The sequence below is a fragment of the Eumetopias jubatus genome, unplaced genomic scaffold, assembly GCF_037043125.1.
Source record: "Eumetopias jubatus isolate StellerSeaLion01/CBP00866 unplaced genomic scaffold, mEumJub1_p1.0 scaffold_7, whole genome shotgun sequence".
NCBI classification, from domain to species: domain Eukaryota; kingdom Metazoa; phylum Chordata; class Mammalia; order Carnivora; family Otariidae; genus Eumetopias; species Eumetopias jubatus.
Window position 1 is genome coordinate 135,748,684 of NW_028274813.1, and position 21,111 is coordinate 135,769,794.

Genomic DNA, 21,111 nt, shown 5'->3' on the forward strand with positions numbered 1-21,111 from the left:
CTCCTCCTGTCCCTGGATGTGCACTTGGAATGGATTAACTTGGCCTGTGGAACAAGGCACTGCTGTCGCGGGGAAGGCCAAGTGGAAGCCTGAGTAACGGCCTCCCTCTCTCCAGGGAAGAAAGTAAGTCGACAGTGATATTGCAACCCAGTGAGCGTGGCATATGTGAGCGTCGTGCTGAAGGACCTAAAGAATGCAGGGGGGGTTAGCCCATCATATCCCCATTAAAGTCATCAGTCGGGCCCTTACAAATTTAGATTTGGTCCCGTCACATAACAGTGGACTACCACAGCTTTAATCACTGTCATAGAATTAGCCACAAATGGACGGCTGTGCCAGATGTGGTATTTTTTTCTAGAGCTGATTGACAAGGTTCAAGATACAAGGTATAGGACTATGAAGCTAGGAAACGCATTCTTTTCCATCTGTCGGGGAGAAAGACCAGAGTAATTCACGCTCACATGTGACAGGCAGCAGTAGCCATGATGTAGAGCCTCCTCCAAGGGCTTTGTTAACACTCTGTTATAATATAGCCCCAGAAGGCCTGGACTGCCCAGACCCTCCGCAGAATCCACACTGATCCACTGCATCCATGATATCCTGTTAATCAGAGCAGATAAGCAAGAAGAGACACGTAATGAGAGTGAATTTGTAGAGGGTACTCAGTCATCTAAAGACTCAGGGGAAACTCAGTCCCTAGAGGAACTCACTCTTCCCTGGGGACCCATGAGTGGGCCCTCAGTGAAAGTTTCTACATCAACAACAGGCCCAAAGTCAGAAGTGCTCCGACACGTAAATTGGGGGCCTTAGTAAGATACCTGTGCTCTAGCAGGTGCGAGATAATTACTGTGAATGTTCAAAGACACATGTTGTCGGTGAAATGTTTAGGAGTCCAGAGGTCTAGAGCACGCCAGGACATCCCTTCCGAAGGGAAGAGCACTTGATTGCATTTTGCTTCCCCTACCATTAAGAATGTTGGAGGTTGGGAGAAGACAATGTCTCTTTTGAGTTCCCTGGTCTTTACACTGAGAGAAATAGTGTTCAAGAAGCTCTCCCTGAGGGAGCTGCGCACAGGAGGAAGGCAACCTGCACCTGCACTTGACTTAGATGATGAGATCCAGGGCTTTGACCCTGACCATGATGTTGAAATGGGATGCAACTCTAGGGAAAGGGTGAGTGTATTCTGCATCTGGGGGTATGCGAATCTTCCTCCAAATGGCTAAATATCTCTCATCTCACCTGCTCTTCCAGAACCTTGCCACTCTCCCCAGCAAGAGATGGACTCTTTGTCCCCTCCCCCTGAACTTGTGAGCCTTTGTGACTACCTTAACTATTAGAGGATGGTGGACGTGACGCTGTGTAACTTTTGAGTTGTCGCATGAAGTGACCCAGCTGTCATGAGAGTCGTGCTCACTCTCAGAGTGTTGAGCACCGCAACCCTGCCATTGTGCTTCAGGGTTGCCACGCAGCCCCTCGGAGAGGTCACGTGTAGGTGTTCTGGCTGAAAGTCAGCTGAGGTTCTCAGGACCAGCATTGTTTGCCAGATAGGCAAGCATGGGAGCCTTCTGATAATCCCAGCCTCTACTTGGGCTTTGAACGGCCCCAGCTAATGTCACATGGAGCAGAGGTGAGCCTTCCCCACCAAGTCTCAGATTTGGGATAACTCTGAAGGGCCATTCCAGTCCCAGAGCTTCCCGCAGGATTGCCTGTGCACATGGAGAGGTCATGTATGAACACGGAGGTCAAGAGAGAGGTCAGGGCCAAAGATGTTAATTGGGGAGATACCAGAACGTGCTTAGTTTTCAAAGTCTCAGGTCTGGGTGACATGACCTATGGAGAAAGTATTTAGAGAGATGGGGGTTAGGGCTGAACCCTGGGGCATTCCTTCGCCTAGAGCTGGCCGAGAAAGGAGAGCTAGGAAGGAGCTGAAGGAGGAGACAAGTCAGGAGACAGTGGTCCAGAAGCTTCGAGAAGAGGATGTCCCAAAGGAGAGGGGCTGCTGAGGACAAGATGCAATGGAGCATGTGAAGGTCTGGTGACGCAAGAATACTGTGTTAATGCAGGACAGGGGCACGAGCCAGGGGAGCGGTCTGGAGAGTTCGTGGAAGTTCCAACCCCCACCCTTCTTTCCTGTGTCCAGAGGCCAATCAACAAACCCACAAAGGAGGTCCTGACCTTTCCCTTCTTGGAGTTCCTGCAGCTCTCGCTCATTCTCTATCGTCCAGGGCTCCAGGCTTGTCTGCTCAGTGGGGCTTTGGGCTCCTGACCCGGTCTTCTGTTGTGTTCTCATCAGTTCCAGGGAATGCTTGGTTCCTACTAGAAACCCACTCAACACTCGCTGAGCGAGAGCTTGTCAATTTCACCCACCACCAAACTGAAGTTGCTGAGGGCCACCCAGGAATCGCCGCCGCTCCTGGAGAAACGACATACCATCGGGGCTATTGGAAGTTCCAGAGAGATCAGAGCTCTCAGGGAAAGGAGAAGATACCAACAGATCTCGGAGGTAGGTGGCTGATGATTAATGAGAATTAACACAAGCAACAGGCTTGTGTTTCCTGGCAACTGGGGGTGCTGTGGGCACTTTTTGCTGTCTGTTAAACAAATGGTCTTTACTTCAGGGAATTTCTGGGGGCTGCTCCAACATTCAAAGGAGGTGCTCTCTGTCGAATGGAGCTCCAAGTTCTTGGCTGGGGAGCTCTTTCTCCTTGATGCCAGAAGGAGATGAACCGCCTCCCCCACCCAGGAGGAGCAGTGACATCCCTGCTCTGCGTCAAGCCCAGACAGGGTCCCACAGTGTGGTACCCTTGCCATGTCCTCAGCCTGGGAGGACTGCAGAGCCAGGGCTCCACCTCACCCCTGCACAAGGAGGGAAGCTGAATGGACCGTTGGCAGGGTGGGGGAGGCGGGGGCTAAAGGTAGAAAAGCCAGGTTGTAGGGAGTAGGTGCCCATTCTGGTGTGGCCAGGGCCCGGTCTGCAGGGGCCCCGCACCAGGGGTCACTGTACCCCCACGGAGGGGCATGGGCGTCTCTGCGAGCGAGGTAACTGCTGCTCTGTGTCAGACACAGACTCACGGCACAGCCGTCAGGCCTTCCTGTCCCCACCCAGGGCTTTGCAGCCACACCGGGGTGAGGCCTGGGACGGATGATTTGTTAGTGCTTGCTCAGGGAGACCAGCCACCCGCCAGAACTGCATTTACCAGCGACCTCTGACACCGTCCACAGCTGTGGTCGGGACGCCGTTCCAGGCAAGCTCCGGGACCACTTGCCGAAGGACAGGCCTCCCTCTGTCAGTGCTCGAGGACTGGTTTTTGTCTTTTACTTCACAGACAGCTTAAAATTGTTATGGAAAAACATTTTATTAAAACATGTTCGACTCACTTCCAATGAAATGATTAATTTTTCATTTACAGTGGTGTCCAATGTTTGTCTTCTGTTCTTTTTTTTTCTTTCAAAACCAGCACCAAAAAGTAAAACAACAATACCATGGGTACAGTACGTAATGTAAGTTAACTAATGGAAAATATATACATTGGACTCTGAAATGAAGAAAAGAGAGCAAAGCAATGATATTATTGCTGCCGAGGATCTTTCCCTGTGTTCTGATAATATCAAGCCATGGTCAGGTGAGAGGGTTTCATTTGTACCCACGAAAGTAGCACCATAAGGTCGTAAGACTCTGCAGTTAGTAACACATTTGTGCAATCAAAAAGGTACAGTACTTGAGTGACAGTACAGGGTAGTGTTAATAAAGAAACGTCACTGTTGCGATCACAGGGTTTCAATCAATGTCTTTTGTACAAGAGCGCCAGGCTGGCTTCGCTGACATCGGCCATTGCTTGTGCCATAAACAGAAGGCGGGCTGGGGGATTTCAGAGCAACAGTGCTCTGGCGTGAGCTAAAAGAGGTCAAGAAAGACACCGACGTTGGGGGAACCAACGGGGTGTTTAATAAGAACCAAATCAGTTATCTGCCTTTTGAAGGTGTGAGGCCCTCACCAGATGCATCCAGTGGATACGGTCAAGGGACCCAGTGGGGGGTAATTCAGAGGCACCAGGGAAAGGGCTCCCCTCTGGGCTTGCCCAGCTTGGGTACGAGGGTGCGCATGAGCAAAGAAGGCTGCCCTGGCTTCCTTAGCTGGCCATCCCGGCTCTGCTCCTCAGTGTCTGAGGCTGCCATCTTTCTGACGTTTTGTGGTGCAGTTTAGCCCATTGGGGGCTGAGGGGAACATGGAACCCTAGCACCCCAAGAATTCGAGAGTTTTGTGGAAATGGGGTTTGCGGGATCCCGTTGGTGACCAAGCCTGAGCTGGGGAGGATAGCATTCTGCACAGGCTCTGGTGCAACCATTGGGGGGTGAGGGGGTTACGCTGCCGGATGGCTCACTCCATCCTGGCATCCTTTCAGTCCTTTACACACAGCACCCAAGCAGGTTTCTCGATACTTCTCGTTGATTCAAGTGGAATCGCACACATTTCTCGTCATCCCTACCACTTCTCTGTCTCTGGAATATGAAAAATCATACATTGGAACAGGCTTAAGCTAGCCCTAAAGTTGTGACATCATCAAAAACAAAAGCAGATACATGAACACAGCACCAATAAATCAGGAAGTCCTTGGAGCTGACCCCAGGGAGATTGGCATACATGAGGCCCCCTGGCCACAATCAGAGAGGCAAAGGGGGGGCAGTTATCATGGTAAAGTCCTTGAACGTAAGCACCCATCAAACACCCACCAAGTTGCTGAGCGAAACAGGCCTCCTGGCATCTAGAGTCTCTCCCTCCCAGCTCCCAAAGCGGGCAGGGTTCCACAGTCTTCTGTACTCTTGTCATTTGCCCAGGCTTCTGGAGAGGGCGCAGCTCTGTTTTGAGGGGCTGCCGGTGGGAAAGACTTTCTTCGTGCTTTTCTGAGAGTCATCCTTGCCTTACTAAGATGGGTCAATGACAACAGCGTGACAATGATGGGTCCCGCAAGGTCTGGGCTACGGGAAGGCGCGGGGGTTGTGCAGCGATCCTGGCCGGGGGGCCCTCCTCCACGGATCCTGGCACACCAGGCTGAGTGGCTTCTGGAGGAAATCAGTCCCAGGCCAGGGCGAAGTAGCCAGAGGTTCTAGAAAGAATCAACTTTAGGTAGATGGCCAAGGTCAACGGGAAGAAAAACTTTATGAAGTACTGCCTGGAGTACTTCAGGCCCCCAGAAGGTAGAGGGGCCATACACCCCGGATGAAGCTGTCCTGGGCTCACCTTTATGCCAGGAACCAGTTCCATCCCCCAAATTAACATACATCCCATTTCATAGCACCTTGAAGAAAGACTTTCTGTTTCCTGATGCGGTGGACAGTAGAGTATAGAAATTAGATGCCTCCCCAAACCCAGACACTTCCAGAATATTCTCCACAACACAGGTGGCATGCAGAACTACGTGGCCTTGGCATCCTTGGCTGATAGAGATTCAAACTGTCAGGGACACAACTTCCAAGGTGAGGCCCACGATCCAGAGAACATGTTTTCAGAGATGGGTGGGGAGGCAAAGTGCTGACTCTTGTGTGGTCAAGAAGGGCTCTGGCAGCCTGGTCCTCTCAGGAGAAGCCATTAGCAGAGGCTCGCTGACATCTGTCCTTCCTTCCAGGGTGCCGCCGGCTTTCAGAATAAAGCCTGTTTTAATGTAAAATGTCTCCTTTGGGGGATAATCCCCCCATGGCACATCAAGCACCGGGAATTCAAACATCAAAAGAAAGCCAAGACAGAAGTGCTCAATGACATCTCTTTCTTTCAACAACGGTCTGTCAGAGGTGTTCCCATTGAGGTACACGGAACCTTAGAAATGACAATATTTTTGTGACTCATGCCTATTTTTTCCTTACTGTAGAAAGCCATCCAGTGGCTGTTAACAATATATTAAGTACAAAAGCGCTAACAGCAAACATCAAGTCCACGCTCAGGTTCTATACGGTTGGATTTTTGGGACAGCCTTGTGGGTGAGCGGCGGTGTGCTCTGGGTGGGGTGGGGGGGTCCCGGCCGCAGGACTGGTGTGCTCTCAGGTGGGCAGGCTTTCAGCTAGCCATGTCATCAGGATGCAGACCACGCACTGGAGCGCTGGGGGACCGCTGGGCCCCGTGTCATGAGCTCGGCAACGGTGGTGGTGGCTGGCGCATCTTGTTTGCATAGAAGTCCCTGCACGTCTGACAGCAGCGTTGGTACCACCGCATGTCCTGGCAGAGGTTCTTTTCTCGGATGACCCGGCAATACACCGTCCACTGGTCCCGTGTGCATTTGTAGGTCAGAGCGGCTAAGGGGATGGTGGGGAGAGACAGAGCCTAGGGGTTACGGATGGCATGGGGACAACCTGCTGCATGCACAGAGAGGGCTCGCGGTCTGACCCACTCTGAGGCTGCCCTCACTCACATGCTGGAGCCTAGCATGGACTCGAGGAAATATGCCCCCTGCCAGGGCCACGTGATGTCGCTTTTCTCTACAAGGGACGCGCTCCTGTGTCTAACCTGACCACCTGGCAGAGCATGGCAGTCTGGCTGCTTCCTCTGGGCAAGGGCACTGTGCACCCTGCTTCTCAGCTAAGCGGCACCCACTGTTACTTTTTGGCGAAGGATACCACCACTGCTGGCATTTATGAGACAGGATGACATGGGGGAGTGGGCCTCAAAGGCCCCATCGAAGCAGAAGCTCACAGCGCAAGCAAGTGGCCTAAACCTCCTTCAGGGTCATCCTGCGGAGAGAAGATCCTGCCGGAGGGAGGTCTCTGGAGCATCCCAAGGAGGTTTGTGCATGCAGAGCTTGGGAGTGCCCTTCTGCAAGCTCAAAGACCACCCCTCCCCCAAGTGAAACAACTTAGAAGCCCCCTCTGTGCTGGCTGCATTCCAGCATTAGGGAAAGGGGGGCCCTGGGGAGGAAAATATTCCTTAGGGATTTCTATTTGGAAAAGCAGAGACTGTTAAAAGGAACCATTAAATTCATGTGAAACGTTCCTCTTCTCCCTCCCCATGCCACTGAATTCAAGACTCCAATCTATCACCACCTCTGCTTTCTTCTCAAGCATCAGCTTGAGGAACATCACCAAGGTTTCGTGAATGACACCCCAGCTCCTTCATTTCTGGAAGAAGTCCCCTCCCCTTGCCCTCCTCATGCACGGGAGCCCCAAAACCTTAACGGGGAGCCACCCGCCCGTGTTCCTCACTTTTGGCAGAGTGCCTAGCTGGGCGCTCTTGTGTTGTGTTTGAGGTCGCCGCTCGCAGACGTCTTTTTCATGACAAAGAACGAAATCCCATCTCTGAAACCTCTGACATTCTACAGAGCTGACAAGCGTTGGCCTCTCCAGGGCTTGGATAAGCCGCAAGGTGGGGGTTGGGGGAGCTTTCTGGCTTCTAGACCTCTACCACCAGCGGGGACTCGCTGGCTGGGGGCGGCAGTGCCCTTCCCAGCAGCCTGGGGCCACTCACCGAGGCGAGGGGAAGTGATGGTGTTCACGTTGATCTTGTCATTGCAGACCTCCTGGTGGCACTGTCTGTAGGCTGCCGGCTTCAAGAGGGCGGGGCACTCGTTGCCATGGCGCCCGGTGACCTTGTGCATGCACTGCACCACACGGGACTGCAGGCCCTTCCCACAGGTCGAGGAGCACTGCCGGAGACAGGGACGGTCTGAGCTGGGGCCTAACCTGGGCCGAGCAGCCATGACCATGGCTCGACGAAGCAGCCGCCCCTGTGCCTGGCCCCTACATGTCATTCCCAGGTGCTTGGGGTAATGCAGGACGAGGGGGCTTGGCTGCACACCAGCTGCCTGACAGATGCCTGTTTCAAGATGTTATGGACTGGATGTTCTTTGTCTCCCCAGATCCACATGTTGAAGCCCTAGCTCCCAGTGGGATGATTTTTTTTGGTGGGGGGGACGCTTTGGGAGGTAATTAGGCTTAGATGAGGTCATGAGGGCAGAGCCTCCATGATGCGATTAGTGTCCTTATAAAAAGAGGAAGAGAGACCAGAGCCTTTCTTCCGCCGCGTGAGGACACAGTGAGAAGGCAGCCGACTTTGAGCTAGGAAGTGGGCCCTCACCAAGAACCAAATCGGCCAGTACCTTGACCTTGGACTTCCCAGCCTCCAGAACCGGGAGAAATAAATATATGTTGTTTAAGCCCCACCCCCCATCTATGGTATTTCATCTCAGCAGCCCAAGCTAAGACACAAGATAGTCGCTGAAATATTAATTTATAAGGCTTGCATGTCACTTCCCACCCTCTCTACCCCTGTTCCAAGCAGAAAGCTGGGCTTCCAAATTCTTGAGCTAGTGGACAGGGTGGCCTGGTGACACCCAGGAGGTGCTGGGCATGATGACCTCAGGCGTCTCCCCAGTGCTCTGTGCTACGTGAGGCTCTGGAGTCTTCCCCTGGCCTTGGTTATAGAGGGGAGCTCAGTCACGGGTGGGGTTGAATTTCCCGCAAGCCTGGAGAGTTGGGGCCCAGAATTAACTGGGAGAAAAGGAAGTGCAACCTTTCTTGCATCATGGAGTCATGGAGTCACATATTATTTGTGGCTCATGGTTTTAACTCAGACACCAAGGCCCGAGTTGCTGGCACCTCCAGCCCTTGTAGACCTGGGTTTGCCAAGACCAGCCCAGTGTAGCTCAGCAGACATCCCACTGAGTGTACTTGGTAGGACTTCCCCATGCAGTTTCTGCCTTCCTCCTGTCCCTCTCTGCACCCTTTTAAAGTGTTCCACCGGGGAACCTGCCCGTTCCTCAGCTCCTCCGCCCTGATCCTGCTCTCCAAGCTCCTGGGCCCTTGCTCGCTCTCCCAGGAGCCCCAGGAACTGTCTTTCCAATAAGCTGGTCTCTTCCAGCCAGAAAGCTGGGTCCACAGGTGCACTCTCTCCATCTGGGGTCCCCTAGCACCCATACAACCCGTGATTTATGGGGTTCTGAGAGCATTCTGCAAAACTTTAATAAAGCAAAGGCCTCAGGTGCCACGGCCCAGCTGGAGTTCATGCCAGCACCTGGGGGTAAAGAGAGGGGAGCAGGGCCTGTCCTTTGAACGCCACATGGGGTGGCGATGCCAGGTGCCGTCTGGATCATGTGCCTCCCTGTCTCCTCCCAGTCAGGCCTGACCTCAGCCTGTGCTGGAGGGGGGCTGTCCTGGGGCAGGGGTGCCTGTGAGGAGTCACCAGGCACAGGCTCAGTGGGAGACTGCTGGTACTGTCTGTGACCAAGGGGGTACTGTCTGCTCCCCAAAGAACTTGTGTGCACCAGGTGAATTCCTCAGTGTTCTAGTCTGAGAAGCAGGATCATAGTTGTTTGGTTTTTGGTTTTTTTTTTGTGTGTGTTTTTTTTCACTTTACAAGGATAAAGAGTCTCTGAGGGAATGGTGCTCTGAAGGGGCCCCGGTTTTTTCAAATCACAGAAGTGGTGGGAGAACCAGAAGCCCCCCTGTGGGCTCTGGTATGTTCAAACCAGAACAAGCACTCTCCCCTGTGGGCAAGGCCAGCCCCAGGGCCTCAGCGTTGTGTCTCCCTTCCCAGCCTAACTTCTAGATAAACCAGGCAGGGGCTGCTTGTGGGCTTGAGAATTCATCATGCATTATGGATGCAGATTTCTGGATTCCATCCTAGACCTCAGGAGTTGGCACCCGGGGCCCAGGGAAGTTTGAGGGGTGCCGAGGTGGAGGGATGAGGTCACACGGGGAGGTCCCACCAATAGGAGACCTTGAACATGGGATGGCTGCCATAGCAACATGACTTCCACCTGGAAGGCATCAAGGAGGGAGCTGGGCTCTGTTGCGGGGTTTACCTGATAAGTTTTTAAAAACCTCAATGTCCCAGACCAATAGATCAGTATCCTTAGAAGGGGCACCCAGAGCTGAGAACCTCTGATTTGTCAGGAACTTCTGCCCAGTGTCCTGTGTAGAGTATAATGAGCTCTCTTTTCTTACAGTGAACTGGTGAGGATCCATATGCAAAAATGTATAATTAAGCCAGAAAGGACATCCAGCTACTGCCCTGCTGAGTTTATACACTGGCGACAGGTATGCTCGAATATAAGGGGCAGACGGATTTCACTCAAAATTATTCTTGGAAAAGAGTAAGTTGCCTTATACTTAAGTGAGAACAAAACCTCTCACAGTTCAGGGGCAGGGATAAGGGGTGTCTTTAATTATTTGTAGCAAGATCACTTGGGGATTAAGAAAAAAAAAGGAAGCAAAGAAATCTATCTCCTGGAGGCATGACTTCATAATCACAAATGAGGGAGGATGATCTAAGAAATGTTTGAAAATCACTTAAAAGCAAGCTGGTAAGTGGTTATACAAAGAGACTGGGAGTCCACACCAACAGAATGAAAGAAGGAGAAGGCTAAGTGTCCTAACGTAGTACAGAATCCCGCGAATGCAGAGCGGAGTCACGCCAATGCAGAGCAAAGTCATGCAGACACAGTGCTAAGTAATGCCCCAGCTTGTGAGGGACTATCCAGTGAGAGTAGCGCATACAGATTCCAAAAGAGGTGGCACCTCTGTGAACTCAGCAGTGACAGGTTGTATCTGGCAAGCAGATGACTCAGAAGGCAGAGTGAGTGATGATGAAGACAGACCCGGCAAGTGTTCGGTTGCACCTTACAAAACTGCTCATATTCACTCGTTTTTGACCCCGCACACCCAGCAGCTTCATCAGGTCTGACTTTATAATATGCTACAGAAAGAAAACAGCAGTATTTCTAAGTTAAAATAGAAATATAAACCTTTAAATAGGAATGTGTAGCTACCCGAATGAATTTTATATTTTAGGTAGGCATTTGACTCGCCTACCTCTACCATTAAAAGACCTTTAAATGGGGCACCTGGGTGGCTCAGTTGGTTAAGCGACTGCCTTCGGCTCAGGTCATGATCCTGGAGTCCCGGGATCGAGTCCCACATCAGGCTCCCTGCTCAGCAGGGAGTCTGCTTCTCCCTCTGACCCTCTTCCCTTTCGTGCTCTCTCTCTCTCATTCTCTCTCTCTCAAATAAATAAAAATCTTTAATAAAAAAAAAAAGACCTTTAAATGTAAGTTGGTTATAAAATGAAAAAAAAAAAACCTGCTTCCTGGGAAAATGGGATTACTGTGTACTTGGAACCCGGTATCCGTGCCTATTTGGCACTAAACTGCGTATGTGGGGAAAAGAGATATCCGCGTGCTGATCTAAAGGCAACATCAACATCCCTTTTCTCATCAGATCTTGACTAGGACCACGGGCCCTGGAACCACCTGATGCAGGAGACACGTCCATAGGTGTTTTCATACTCACTCTTGGAGAGGGGGTCCTTCCAGGGCAGGACAGACGGTGGCTGGGGCCCCAGGAAACTGCACTGGCGAGTGGAGAAGGCTCCTGAAGCTATGCCTGTTTTGCTCCTATGGCACCCCATGACCACACAAGGTACCCAAGGCCCTGGCGGCTGGGCGGTCAGCCCGGCTGAGTCACTTCCTGACCAGGAACATCAGGAAGGGTTTCGATGTCTTTTGCAGGTGTCATTATTATGTATGTAAAAATCAGGGCAAGAACTCAATCCTGTGGGTCTATTCAAACCAAATGCAAAACTGACAAGGTCTCTGCCTGAAAATGATCAATGACCGTTGTAAAACTCAGGTGTCTGGGGTTGCCCTTGAAAAATGATTTCCCCTCTGAAAGTTCTTAGTCTTATTTCACAGGCTCTAAGGCCAGTGGGGGAGGGGGACCAGGTGTGGGGGAAGGGAGAGCATTCACGACACCCCTGTGTGTACAGATGGTGTGTTTGCTTATTCCGTGGGCTCGCTTGTAAGTTTCCACAACAGCGTGGAACATTCCACAACAGTCCTGAGGCTGCTGGCCACTGAGCTCAGTGGGGGTCAGTGTCTGGGCCAAGGTCACAGAGTAAGTGGCAGAGGAGGGACAGGACCCCAGCTGCCCCATTTCATGGACCAAATTCCATCTTCCTGTATGAATTATGGCTTGTACTAGCTTCACTGCAGCCTCTATGTGAGCCGGGAAACAAAAAACTAGCTTACTGCCCAGGTCCACCATTTGATTCATTATCTTTCCTAGCACAGGGTCACCGGCTTTTCATTTTCCAGCCCGGAGAAAACTGCCCCATGAGATCATGGAATGATCTCCAGAGTTCCTGCATAGAGACTCAAGTGTCTGTTCTCACGGCTCTCCTGCACCTCCATGAGGCAGGGCAGGGCCAGGTGACAGGCTGGGAAGTGATGGAATTTCTGGTCTGCGCCTGTGTTATCCCAAATGCAGTAAGCTCAAGTTACAAGGGGATGCTGTTCAAAAGCAACCCCTCGGACCTGTCTGGAATCACGTTCGTCCTCAGGGTCAAGTCAGCTTCTAATGGTGCTCCCGGAGGTTATCTGGCTGAGCTGCCAGATCAGGGCCGGCACCCAGGCAAAGACAGCCATACCTGCCTGCGAGGTAGGCTTAGGGACCTTGCAGACCCTGCCCCTCATAGGGATTTGTCTCTCACATTAGGCTTTGCTAAATTTTTGCTGGCGTCCTAGGGACTCTGTTCACACTGCTGTGAGCTGTGAAAGGCTTGAAGTCATTTAGAAGAATTTTTGAGAACCTTGGGGTGTCTGAGCCAGCCCCACAGAGGCCACTTCATTGCATCAGGTGTTAGAAGACAAACAGGTAACCAAGTGGCATGTACAGAAACTTTCACTTCAGTCCAGGAGGTGCCAAGCCTGCCCCTGGCCTAACATCCCCGGGTAACCACACTCCCCGTAGCTGGAGTCAGACTGGGGATAGAGCAGCAGGGGCAGGACAGACCTGTTAGCATACTCCATCCCTCCTTACTAGCTGTGTGACCTCGGGCAAGTTACTTAACCTATCTGAGCCCCAGTTTCTTCATCTGTGGCTTGAGGATAATAAAACTTTCCTTGTAGAATGATTGCGATGATTAGAAAAGCTTGGAACAGGTGACCAGCAGCAAGTGAGCCCTCTGCAAGTGCTACTGTTATTATTAACAGTTAGTGCTTGGACAAGAGCAGACAAAATGGACCGGGGAGTCCTTGGAGCCCAGGAAAAGGCACTGAGCCGCTTGGCCTGCCGGCCATGCCCCGACACCAGGCCTCGCAGGCAGGTATGGTATGACCCAGTCTTCACCTGGGTCCCGGCCCTGATCTGGCAGTTCAGCCAGATAACCTCCGGGAGCACCATTAGAAGCTGACTTGACCCTGAGGACAAACGTGATTCCAGACAGGTCCGAGGGGTTGCTTTTGAACAGCATCCCCTTGTAACTTGAGCTTGCTGCATTTGGGATAACACGGTTGCAGACCAGGAATTCCATCTCTGCCTGCCTCCCCTCAGCCTCGGCTTTAATTAAACAGTGAGGAGACCACAGTGTCTCCTGCTAGCATCGGATTAGCCCCAAGCATTGCTATGAAGCCATTCCGGGGCTTTTAAAAATCCCAGCAAACAGATCTATAAAAAACATCTCTGGTCTTGTTTGAAGCACTCTTTTCACTGTGGGTGATTTTTTTTCAGGTTGCTCATTACATTAACATTTAACGTGGCTCCCTGAGACTCGGGAAACAAAGAAATGAAGCAGTAATAAATCCAGCCGGAAAGCTCCCTGCCAGACGACCCGAAGTGAGGGCAGCCCCTCACGCCCCCTCCCCAGCAAGTGCTGGGCCCTGGGCTTACATCATTCTCATTAGTCCCAGTAACCACGGCTGTGGCCAGGGCAGTGCTCAGAACACAGTAGGTGCTCAATAAACATGCACCGACTGCATGAAAGGCATCCACATGGACACAGCACTGCCTTTCAGAGAGAAGGAATGGAGCCCCAGAGCGTCCATACAGCTTCTCCCCAGTGAGAGCTCCAGCACGCCCCCCCCTTTGCCCTCCTCCAGGGCCACACGGCTCCCCAGCAGGGAGGAACCGGGTCTCTGTCACCCCATGGGGGCCTGGCCCTCAAGACATGCTCCTCTGCGGCGAGGCCTTCCTTCTCTTCACTTCTCCCAGCTGTAAAATCATGACTATAAATAACACCAGATCCCAAAGGGGTGTTTTGAGAATTAGCTAAAGGAGGTCGTAAAAACCTCAGGAAGAGGGAAACGCTGCAGGAAGGTTTGATACTTGCTCAAGCCCAGGTTCCGACGGAGGCGGGGGCGGCCGGGCTTCCTCCCCGGGCTCTGGGGTGAGCTGCCTTCCCCCCCCGCCCCAACTCCGGTCTCCTGCTCTGAGGGGTCAGCCAGCCCCCGGGCAGGGGCAGTTTTGGCTCGCAGAGCCTGAGATGGGGCTGGGGGAAGGGCAGACCCTCATACTAACTCCACTTTCTGCTGGTGTCTGAAAGGCACTTGGCTGGTAAAATGTCAAAAGCTCTTCAAAAGCATTTTTGACAGATTCCCCCCCAGCCTTGGCATGAGCTGTGCAACCGTCGGAAGCTGTTGAAACCTGAAATAGCAGGTTTTAAACAGTAATGAAAATCCCCACTGTCTTTGCTCTAGCCTTGAAACTAGAAATGCTTTCTCACTCTCACACTCACACACACACACACACACACACACACACACACACACACGCGCACACACACACCCCTTCAACTCATACTCCCTGGCAAACTGTTTTTCCTTTCTCGCCTCAGCCTCAGCCTTAGGTTTCCCTGTGTCTCTGAATTTGCAACCTGCCAACCTACAGATTTTGGCTGGGGCCCTACAGCCAGGGAGCCTGAAGGGCAAGGTGACCCCTGATGGCCTGCAAGGGCTGGTGATCCCAAGAGCTTTTGATCGTGCTGTGTGAGCCTGGAGCACAGAGGACCCCACAGGGCCACTGTCACTATCTGTCCTCGGGCAAGAGCCGTGATCACTCTGGTAGCTTAGCTTTCCCGGCCTATCAGTGACTGTGTGAAAGACCCTCCACTCCTGCTGGAGGAGGCAGGCCCAGGCACCCAGCAAATGCTAGAGCCTGTCTCCTGCCTCCTAGGTACGCTGTCACCATGCACAGGCACCGGGTCAGGGCATGTACTGTTTTATGGGACCTGAGCCATACTCAAAGAGCTGTTCTAAGAGGATTCTGATAAGAGACAGCAGAGCAGGGATGTGGACCTGTGTCCTCCTGACCACATGCCCTGCTCAGGGGTCACTGATGGAGCATGTGTTCCTTAGGGGCAACAGCTTCTCTGATTCAATGGCGAGATCCAGGTAGTGGCTAAGACCCAGGCTTCTGTGCAGGGGAGCCACCCCTCTCTCTGATCCCTCGCTCCACACAAAGGCAGCTGGTTTGACAAAGGTTACGGGGTGAATGGAGGGACTGCAGGGGAACCGAGGGGGCAAAGGCATCTGCCATTAGACAATTTAGCTCACTTCCATGCAAGCACCTGTCCTGGCAATTTCTGGGGGCTCTTCTGCTCTATAGCAAGCTCATTTCTCTCAACTGAGCACGTATGAGCTCTAGACTTTTCTCTGGAACTCTATGACCTAGTGGCAGGCTCTGTTCACCCACGCAAAGTGCTCACACCAAGGGAGGTAATCTGCCCTCTCTCCCTTCTGCCCCTGCTCTGAAAAGCACTGGAATGTGATGACTCTCCTTTTCCTGGCTGCTTACATTCCTAAGAGCAATATTGAATGGAGGACTGGCTCTCTGTCTTCGTGCAGAGGGTTGGCTGCCTGTGTGGTATGGTTTCACACAGTCCAGAAAAGGGCCCCGATACCCCCGATGCCTCACACACTTCCTCTTTGATGTCCAAGTTTCTTTTTAATAAGAACTCAACTTTTCATTTCACAAATGAAGGTAGACAACAGGCAGGACCTCAGAGAGAGACAACAGATTTACCCTAAAGTGTGAATGACTGATACAAAGCCCTTTTGGGAGCAGGTTGTGATGGGGGTGATGGTGGAGAGAAAACAGGTAGATACCTGACTTTCTGACAAGCATATGCCTGTGATAGTTAGAGCTGCAGGCATCTTAGAGTTCAGCTCCTTCCTGTTTCAAGTTAGTAATCTAAGCCTCTGGCATTATTATGAACCTGAAGGAAAGGTGGATTAAGAGTCAGAAGGCAGGGACCAGACTCTTAGCCCTGCTGTTTTCTAGTTGTGTGACCTTGGGGAAAAAAGCCACATCACCACTCTGAGCCAGTTTCCTCATCTGTAAAACGGGGATGGGACCAAATGAGATGATACAAGTGAATGTGCTTTGTCAATTCTAAAGCACTAGTGGATGTTAGGGGCCATTGTCACTGAGCCCAAAAGAAATAGCATCACCCTCCACCAGCAACCCCATCCATAGCTTTCCCAGACAGAGGATGCCTGGGTCCCAGAGCACTGTGTTCACACTGGCCCAGGGGGACTCAGTGTGGCCTAAGGTGGTTGGCTCTTTGTTGGTCCATACCTAGGCTGGGTCAGGTATGGCAGAGACAGGCTGTCCACTCTCTGTTCACTCCCATGCCCAGGACAGGTCTGGAACATTCTCTCCTGAGAAAAGGAGCTCAGGAAGTGCTGCTTGAATCACAGAGACTTGGTTGCAGACCCCCAGCTTGGCAGGCAGGCCAGCCTTGCGGAGTAGGGTGCGGGGTCAGGCCCCACCAAAGAAAGTAGGTGCAGGCTTTGGAAGTGGTATGGGCTGAAACAGTTTCTGTAGCAAACCCCTCTCATTCCTTGCTAAGGCCATGTTGCTGAAAGCCCCATTTCCCTGCCCAGAGCGCAGGGAGGCATGTACCAGCTGTCTGGGGACAGCACAGTATAGAACAGAGACTCTTACACGCTTATTTCTTCCTCTGACCTCCCAAGGCCTCTGAGAGGTGCTGTGATTTCCACATCACAGCCTGGGGCTCGGGTGTGAGGGGCACACCTGGGGCCTGACTGATAGGAGTCAGACCATCTCCCTTCCACGGGACCTCCACTGGCACCAGGAAGTCAATGGTCACTTTGATCCCTTCAGTGAAAGGGAACACCATACTCTTAACACAGAGAGCCAATGGTTTTCTCTAAAAACACCATCCATTAGAGTCCCTCCAGAATAATTTGTTTCTAATTAGAAACATCCCATCAGCTCAGTCGTGATTTATGCCTCTGGTCTTGAAACTGAAACATCTCAACTTTTGATCAAAAGTCATGCTATTCTAGAAAGAAATGTGATTTCCTCCTTTCCCATTTTAAGTGACATCTCCCCGCCCCCGGGTTGAATACCCAGCATTTAGCGGGTGGAAACAATGATTTGCACAGATCTGGAAATAGCAGATATCCCAGGAGGGCAGGTCATTTTTCAAACATGGCAGAGAGTAATAATGCCCTCAGCAGGAATGGGAATGTGAGGTCTGTCCTGCGCGTGGGTCCCTGGTTGGGGTTCAGCCATTTGCTGAGGCTGGAGGAGGGGCCCTGCCTCCCCACGGTCCTGGGTGCTGTTCTCAGGAACCCTCACCCAGCTACAGGAAGAGATGGTGCCAGCCCCTTCCCAAGGGATGACTGCTCCTTCTTGCTTCAGTGAGTACAGGACAGCACCTGAACCATCTCTGTGGACCGGTGTCTGTCACCTCCCTGGAGACACGCTTATCTTTCTTAACAGCACCTTGGGGCCAAGTAATAGGAGATTGCTTGGAGGCAAAATGTCAAAGCTTCCAGATACACCGAGGCTCTGACAGCCCTTGGACTTCTCTTGACTTTCCTTCTGGGCAGCTTGTTTGAAGCCTTCAAATTCTGGCATGTGGGCGGTTTGGAGGCTGGTTACAGGAGAGGGTTTAAAAGTGCACCAACCCCATGTGTGTGACAAGGGCACTGTCCACAAGCCGTAGAGTGAAGATAAGAGGTCAACGGCAAAGCAAATCTAGTCCAAACAAATGTAAATATCAGGGTACCATCCATCCAGTGGAATCCACTTATGTTGGCCCGTTGCCCAGCGAGTGAGGACAAGGACCCCTCTGGGGAACTGCATCCTTTCCGTTCTCCAGAGAAGGAATGGGGAAGAGCAACGGGCAGATTTCTAGAACTGTACTGTACAGATTTCTGCAACTGGGCAGGCCAGCCCACGCGGTGATGGCAGTGGAGGAGGGAGTGGTGATGAGGCAAACCGTCAGGGTAGGGGTCCCACAGTTGAGTTTTGTGCGGCCCCTGCCCCATCACGCTTGCTCAGTATGCTCATGCATACCTGGGCTTCCGGTTCCGGGTCTGTGACCAAGTTCTCAGCTTGGTAGATGGAGTCTGCCCTGGGCCCCGGCTCTGGCCAGACGTGCTGGGCTTCCTGCCCCCCCTCCCCCTGCCATGCTGAGTACTCTCCCCCAAGGCTCTGTGCACACCAATCCGATGCCACCAGATACCGCCCCTGGATGGCAGCCAAGATCATCACATGCCATCGATCTTTCCTGTTTTTAAGGCCAAGGATGACTGATCAAGCTGGCTGTGGTAAAAAGCAGGCACTGTGGCCTTCCAATACCTTACTTTCCAGAAAGCTGGGAGGCATTATTCACCATGACCTGGCTAATAAAGAGGCAGGCCAGCTAAAGGCTCTACTTTGCCTGGTGGACTGTGTGTGGGGGAGTTTGCTGGATGGCAAGCCGGCCTCCTCAGCCAAGGAGGGGCCCTTGAACAATGGAGGAGGGCGAGCGTAAGCTACCAGATCTGGGGTAGCACGGCAAGGAGCCTCTCAGGTACGACTCACATTCATTTCCTGGCGTTTTGCAGCTCCCCGCACCAGGAAGTTCATGGTACTTAAGAAAACAAAAGTGTCCGTCTGGTCTTCAAAGCCCGAATGGTGAGGCTGGAGAAACCCAGGCTCTGGAGAGCCAATGACCATCTCTAGGACATGCTGTGGCTCAAAGGTACCATCATGGGGCCTTCGGAGCCCCTCTCATATGGACTAAACTCTGACCTGGGGTTCAGGAGCTTGGACTCTGCCAGAGCACTGTGGGCCAGTCACTTTATCTCTGAGCATCTACTGTCTCTCCTAGAAAACAGGGCCAGGGACCTGGTCAGAGGGCAGAGACGCAGGGGTAGACCTCAAACTCTGATGGGTGCATGCAGCCCAGGCCCTCCTTGGCCCCTCCCCTCCCCTCTGCTTCCTGCCCAGGGATATCTATGACCATGGAGGTCACCCTTCGCTAGCACAGGCTGCATGTGGGGTGTGACCCCAGGACCCTTCTAATTCCCCAAGTAGAATGACAGCTTTGTTCCAGTCCACACCCGGACATTTGGAGTCCAGACAGTGGTCTTCTGCCTCTTACTATGTTGGGGAGCTCCCCTTCTATGTTTTCTGACAATTCTGACACAGAACACTCCCAAAATGTTTTCTTATTGATTAGAACCCATACTGTTGAGAGCTCGCTTACATCTCCCTGGGCCTTTGGGATACACTGGTGACCCTTCTCAAGCTGAGTCTGACATGCTTGGCCATGAGACAACATTTCGTGGCATGGTTGTATAAAAGGCGGGGCCCTCCGATCGATAAGACAAAGTTAGATGAGATCAGAACAGGTTAGTCCTGGGGACTGTGCCTCACCACAGCGTAAACACTGGGTGCTGGGTTTGGGGCAGGAAAAATGGGCTGAGTTGTCAAAGCGCTTAGTCACATATACTAATGCCTTGAAAGCTCTGAGCATCTCTGAGAAACAGGCAGGGCCAGTGTTAATGATTCTCCATTGCAGCGATAAAGAGACTGAGGGCCAGAGAAGTTAAGATACCTTAAATGGTGAGTCAGAGGTGTAACTCAGCCCTTTGATGCCTCTCTCACAGGACTCGAGGTTCTAACGGCATTTTTGCAAGAGCTTTCAAGCGAAGTTCAAGTGAAGCCTCCTCCAAAGGAAGACATCCTGGCAACTCCATTCTACGTGTTATTACATTCATGGAGAAACTGGACTGTTGGCCCAGTTCTATTGCTTTGGTCAGATCTTCTGATCAGGAAGTAAATAAAAAGGAGGTGTTTTCGGTCTTCCCCAAATTCGCAGTTATCCAGAAGCTGCATTTTGCATAGCCGGCAAACTGGAACCTGAGAAATTGGCTTTTGTGCCCTCCAAGAGTTTGGAGGAGTTTGTATTCTCCCTTGCAGGAAGGTGGCATTTCTGTGAGGACCCGATCTGGGTTAAGTTTTGCTTTCTAATGGCCAAACCATCTCTCCTTCCATAAAGCAGAGGCACAAACCAAATTACTGCCTGGGCCAGGCAGCTAAATCAAAACGCATAGTGGCTAGAGGAGTGTGGGGGGCTGGAAGAGGGCCAGGGCTTGGGGAAAGGCACCAGGCCTGCTTGGCCCCAGGGCACGGTGGCCAAGTGAGGATGCAGGCCACATCACCACATTGCCAGATTTCCAGACAAGGGCCCCAAATCCAGATTTTCAGGCGAAATCGCCCTGTTTTTAAATGTTAGTAACTAATTCCAGAATGTTTATGATATCACGCAGGCCACGCAAAAACTGGGGGCCCTTGGGCCACCAGTCTACAAACTTGGGGTGAAGAGACATCAAGAGAAGTGAACGGGGAGTTTTCAGTTGTGAAGACCAAAAAAGAAACACGAACACCCTCTGCTGCCATTAGAAATTTTCCTTAGAAAATCAGACGTTAGCGAATGTCACTAGAAATTCTATGGTTCTTGGGAAAAGGTTCCCTAGCAGGCCTCTTGGCTGGTGCTCACGTGGGACAGCGGTACTTACCTCAGCTCCCCCCCCCCCCCCCACACCAGGAAACAGGCGTCAGAGGTAATGGGTTCACAGATACTAGGGGCATGAATAAAAGAAGAGCTGAACAGCAAAGAAGTTTTCACATCTGATTTACATTGCAGTGCTCTTTCACCCTCTCTGCACCCCCACCCCGGGCTGCAGGCCAGGCTCTAGAAGATGGCTCTTCCTTTCTGCCCCGCCCCCAGAGCCCCCACCTGCCTGCCCCTGCATCGTCCGGGCCCTCACCCAGGGGTCCTGAAAGTGAAGGGAAGAGCTGTTTGCCCCTGACCCCCCTCCGCGTCCGTTTCGGCCAAGGCTCCCCTGTGTTTTCGAGGCTTTTGTGATGGCCAGTGGTCAAGCCCCCCGAGGGATGCTGGGGCACAGGCTGCACACAGCACAGGGCAGCCAACTGGGATCCGGGGCACCCTGCTCCGTACTTTGGGGGGCATTCGGTTTCCTTCTGGATGCACACAGCACAGGGTCATGGGCAGGTGCAGAGCTTGGAAAGAAAGCGAACTTGCCTGGGTAG

The 21,111-nt window shown here is 52.2% G+C and overlaps 1 protein-coding gene across 1 annotated transcript in view; it reads right to left on the reverse strand.

Moving 5' to 3' along the window:
• Window positions 1-5,994: 5,994 nt before the first annotated feature.
• Window positions 5,995-21,111, reverse strand: part of ADAMTS17 (ADAM metallopeptidase with thrombospondin type 1 motif 17) — a 354,066-nt gene continuing 338,949 nt past the window's right edge. Inside the window, exons 22-23 of the mRNA XM_028122793.2 lie at window positions 7,451-7,628; window positions 5,995-6,285 (exon numbers count right to left, since the gene is read on the reverse strand). Coding sequence (XP_027978594.1) covers window positions 6,116-6,285; window positions 7,451-7,628 — 348 coding nt within the window. The 3' untranslated portion in view covers window positions 5,995-6,115. The remainder of the gene's footprint in view (window positions 6,286-7,450; window positions 7,629-21,111) is intronic.